Here is a 5518-nt window from a genome sequence, read left to right on the forward strand (position 1 = left end):
GACATATAATAGGGATTAGGTTTGGTTGATTATTTAATGCAAAATATGAATGAAGGCAAACAAAAAAATCTACTGTAAAAGAATAAAATACATTTCAAATCCCCTTTGCAAGGTTATTTTGACAAAAAGTAGATGACAATTCAGCCTGATGTCACAAGTTAAATAAATCTCTTACGCCCCGGTCTATTTATCATAAAACAATAAATGAATACTATTTTAACACGAGAAATTAATCAGAGATGTAGGCTATGTGGTCATGACATTTGACAGAACGAACATGACGTTGATAATCTTGATAAAAACGTAATATAAATATAAATATTCTATTGATACCTCTGAAGAAGAAAATGCTAAATCCCAGAACCTGGATGTACTTCCACCGTTAATAGCAATTTGGATCAATGCGAAGTAAATTCCGTGTAGCTATCGAGTTTATTTTGCCGGTGTTGGGCAGCTGTAAAATCGTGTAGACAGGCTGTCACAGAGCAGAAAGACTCCGCTGAATGGATTTTAATGCTAAACATTTAACATACAATACTGAAGCACGAGAGAGCGCGCGCAGCCAATGCTCGGTACACATGGGCGCGCGAGGAGGAGCCTGCAGCTCAAGCGGAATGCCAATCAAAGCATCAACTTCACATTGTATCTGAGAGATCAGCCCGGGACCTAGGGGCAGACACATCAGTTGGAGCTCAATAGTTGATCTGATCACATCCAAGGGACTTGCTGCAAGACGAGAAGCTGAGATTTAAAGCTGCGCAAAGAAAGCTCGGTCGCTCCGCTCCTTCCGTGTTCAGGCACTTTTTAACTTTTGACTTCTTTTCCTTCGCCTTTTTTTGTGGAGTCTTGATTTTGTTCGTTTTGGGCACGGCGTGGCCAAGGAGATGTCTTTCCCCCAGCTGGGCTACCCACAGTATTTAAGTGCCTCCCAAGCGGTGTATGGCGGGGACAGGCCGGGAGTCTTGACTCCCTCCAGCCGCGGAGGTAGCGCTGAGATCGGGTCCAGCCCTTCGGCGGCTGCAGCTGCGGTCAGCTCTGTGCTGGGCATGTATGCCAACCCGTACTCAGCCCAGCATTACAGCGCTTTCCTGCCGTACACTAGCGCGGACCTGGCGCTCTTTTCGCAAATGGTAAGGATACTATGCATTTCATTTTTTTAGTTGTATTGTTTAAACGTTTTGTAAAACCACCGTTTTGAGCAATACTTTGTTCAATGCACATGGGTTACCCGTTAACGTAGATCGGGAACAAAAAGAAAGTTGGGCTTTTGGATTAAATTAAATGCATTTGACATATACATTTTAAAACGAAGATTACTGCGTATGCCGGTTGTTTTGTATGGTTTTGACGTGGGCTTCTTATTTAAAAATACATTCACCAAGAAGCAGCTGAAGGGCTACATTGTAGGCTGCTATTGTCAGATGCAATAGGTCACATGTTCGATGTGAGTTTACGTAGGGCACGGAAGTAAACCTTGGAAAAAATATCAAAACGAAAAGAAACTTGGGGATACTGAATGTTTAATACTTTCTCCCGTTTTGGTAAAATGTTCTCCCGTAACAACAAACATAGGCAAAATTTTGATCATTAATTTTGTCGAGAATAATTGTCCAGGCCTCTTAAGCAGCCTGCACACATATATGCATTCCTATCAGCTTCTCGTTTGTTTACATTTCCATTCCAAAAGTTAAAGTTGTATCTATTTCAGTTTGTTGTCATAATCGTTACAGAGAGGAGACAGGAAAGAAGTATTGTTTACTATCGTATAATAATTTCTATTTGGCCTCCAATAGGCCCACTCACGTAAACAGATGCATTGTTGTTGAGGGGTTTTGCTTCAGTACTAGGATATATTCTAAACCGCATTAACCGTTAGATAATTTAAGCTTTTGTTGATTTTAGACCATGCATGTACAATAGACTACCTAACTGGTTGAAGTAGAAATAATTCTTAGTGGATTTGGATGGGGTTTTTATCCCCACAAAACATTAATACTTAGCTCAACTCCAAATATGTAATTATTAAGCATAATATATGTTAGAATATATGGTTTGAATTGTTTGAATTGTTTTTCTATCCTGGGCCTGTGTGGAGTTTTATTTGTGAGTTTTATTTATTTGTATCTCCAGAGTGAATCTATTCAAAACTCTGAATAATTAATTGTATGTGTATGGGGCGTAATATCTGTCTGCTTTGAGAGCATTGAGCGTTTGTCGCACAATTGTCCCATGCTAACCAGCAGCAATCAGGGTTGCGTTCGTACTACTTCAGTGCGCTCTGTGGCCTATTACAGTAAACTTTGATTTGTCATCTAACGACGTTTAAAAGCTGCTTGTACTTCACAAACTGAAGCATTGACATCGTGTCTTTTCTGCACCAGGGCTCTCAGTACGACCTAAAAGACAGTCCAGGCGTCCACCCCGCCAGCTTCGCTGCTCACACGTCTCAGGCCTTCTACCCATACGGCCAGTTTCAGTACGGTGACCCAGCCCGGCCCAAGAACGCCACCCGGGAGAGCACCAGCACACTGAAAGCCTGGCTTAACGAGCACCGGAAGAACCCATACCCCACCAAAGGCGAGAAGATCATGCTAGCCATCATTACCAAGATGACCCTCACGCAGGTGTCCACCTGGTTCGCCAACGCCAGGAGGAGGCTGAAGAAGGAGAACAAGGTGACGTGGGGGGCAAGGAGTAAAGAGGATGAAGATGGAAACATTTTTGGCAGTGACAATGAGGGTGACGCCGAGAAGCATGAGGACGAGGAGGAAATTGATCTGGAAAGCATAGATATTGACAAGATCGACGATAACGACGGAGATCAAAGCAACGAGGATGACGAGGAAAAGGCAGAGGCCCGCGAGCGCGTGGACTTGGAGAACCTGGAGAAAAGGCGGGCCCTGGCACTACAAGCCCACGAGGTTTTTGAGAAATCTAAAAGCACTCTTTCTGTCGGAAAGGACTCATCTGACAGCAACAACAACACAAGGGTACTGTCTCCTGGTGAACCGGGTAGTTTTCCGCTTCCGGTGAACAACAAGCCTAAAATATGGTCCCTGGCAGAGACTGCCACGAGCCCTGACAGCTCTCAGAAACCCACGTCACCCTCTGGCCCTGCCGGTCACTCGGCGCCCCAGATCCAGCACCCAGCCTTTCTATCGAGCCACGGACTTTACACATGTCAGATTGGGAAATTTCACAATTGGACAAATGGCGCTTTCCTGGGCCAGAACTCCCTGCTCAACGTCAGGTCTTTCCTGGGAGTAAATCAACATCACCATAATCACCACAATCACCAGTTTCACGCACAACAGCCGTCTGCAGTGCTCCTGTCATCGGTAGCATCGCTGAGCCGCGAAAGCAGCCCAGAGGACCTCAGTCCCAAACACTCAGGTACCTATCTCAAGGCCCTATTACGACATTGCAGTAGCAGCAACAAGGACAACTACCAACTCATACTACTGCTATTACTATTACTACACTATTAATTACAATTATGTAACAAAATATTTTTAGACGTCATTGTTGCTGTTTTCTAGGCCCATAGAATGTGAATCCTTTATTTTGTTATTCTGCTTGTCCTTAACTTTGAAAAACCACGTTAAGCATATGTCATTGTGCAGGAGACTTAAGCATCTATCTCATTACTGCCACCTCTTATTTCAGATCGAGAAAATGTAGGAACTGAATCACCAACACAGCCCTTGAAGTCATCATTCCGACCTATCCATGAAAGGTAACAGAAATAGGCTATTGCAACAATTATGTCACTGGCCTTTATAGAAGAAACCTATAGCACTATTATTATAGTTATTTATGTTTTATAATTATATAATATTATATAACTATATGTATTATTTATATTATTCGTATTATTCTTTTCCTGGTGTTGTTTTTTTATGTTAGGAAATAACTTCCTAATTTTTATAGACTATTGTCGTTTGATTATGTATTTTTAAGATATACAAATATTTATTAACAGTGCTGAATTAATTTTTATATTTAACTGAATATAAAACAGCCCTCCTACATCATGTCAGTGGTTTTCGCATGGCTGACAACATTAGCTGAGGGGAAATATGCGGTTGAATAAAAGACTTTCAGCTCTCCCGGTGACAAAAGGCCTGCGCCCCCCTACTCCCCCTTCTTCTCCCGGGAGAGTCACTACTTATCCGGCAGCCCCTAAAGACCCCGGGGAACAGCCGCCCCTAGAGCCGTCCGGCGGGGAAATGCTTCCCAGCTTTCAAGTGCCACCGTTTACCTCAAACCTCTGCCCAGCGGTAGCTCCTCGCTGCAGTGAAAGACTGATTTTATCATGCCCCACTACGGCTCTTCTGAGACCCATCTTGACACATTATTTGAGGAAATGGGTTCTGTGACAAATGGCCAATTTTGGTGCAAAAGCCAAATTGCATTAAGCAGAACAGAGGGGGCTGCGGTGAATACGAGAATAAGAAGTGCAATAACAGTAGGACGTTGACAGTTTTATTTTAGCGCAGATGAGTTTTGTTTTGTCGTGGTTTGATAACAACTTTTTTGTTGAATTGTTTTATTCAAAAACTGCGTGTATTTAAAAGTGCCCTCTTTACTCCACAGCCCCAGGAATCAACAAGAAGCGACGCAACGAGTCCTGACAGCTCTGTCTTCCGCCTGATCCAGACTACATATCTGAGAAGAGACTGTTCACCTTCATGAGAGGACTCTAAAACATGCCCGTGTATCAGAACAAAAAAGAAAAAAATCAAGGGAGTGCATCTTAAAGAGCCTGAGGAAGGACTTGTCCTCTTACTGTACATAACACACCTGTGATATTCACCCTTTTCCTGGGGAGGTTTGGTAGGCTTTTTGTCTTTCCCGTGTTGGTGTCTTTCCCTTTGTAAATACAGTGATACAATGAATTTGTAAATAGAGCGTTGACGGAGTTTGTTCAGATCATATATTTTGTTTAATAAACTAAATGCAATTATAGAGAAATTTAAACAGCTTGTCTTTCTGTATTAGGTACGTGACAAAAAAAGATAATGACAAAATTGTAATTGCTGCAAGGCGAAGCACATATTATTGTTGTCATTATTATTATCATTATTATTATTATTATTACTATTATTTTTATTTATAAACGTAATTCATAATAGCTATCGTCCTAGTAGTGAAGTATTAACCCAAACAGATTTTAAACATTCTTACTGGTCAGTGTTAGACCGTCACCTACGGACTAAAATGGCACTTTAATGTTTACTTACTATTTGTTTTAGGGTTCAAAAAAATGTATTTGCCTATTTTGACAGAAGAAGCTGGAGTCGAGTGAAAATTCAATAGTAGTGGTGTGTTCTTGCAGCCCACTGCCGCGGTGTCTGTCGGGGGCGCGCATTGTAGTGCTAATCACAGGCCAGATGGTTCCTGAGCGGGGAAAGGGACGCGGGCAGCTGGGCTGGTCATTAAGTAATAATGTGGGAACGCCCTGCCCAAACAAAATCAAATGCTTCGAATCTAATCTGTCAGAAAGAAAAGTCGATTC

At 42.3% G+C, this 5518-nt stretch overlaps 1 protein-coding gene across 1 annotated transcript; it reads left to right on the forward strand.

The window, feature by feature from the left end:
• The first annotated feature begins 659 nt into the window (after positions 1-659).
• On the forward strand, positions 660-4980 carry irx1a (iroquois homeobox 1a). Its single transcript, XM_012833506.2, has 4 exons — positions 660-1130; positions 2382-3393; positions 3667-3736; positions 4597-4980. Exons 1-4 carry the CDS (start codon positions 885-887, stop codon positions 4652-4654), a joined length of 1386 nt encoding a protein of 461 aa, XP_012688960.1. The 5' UTR covers positions 660-884; the 3' UTR covers positions 4655-4980.
• The last annotated feature ends 538 nt before the right edge of the window (positions 4981-5518 follow it).

This window comes from Clupea harengus, chromosome 11 (genome assembly GCF_900700415.2).
Source record: "Clupea harengus chromosome 11, Ch_v2.0.2, whole genome shotgun sequence".
Taxonomy (NCBI): domain Eukaryota; kingdom Metazoa; phylum Chordata; class Actinopteri; order Clupeiformes; family Clupeidae; genus Clupea; species Clupea harengus.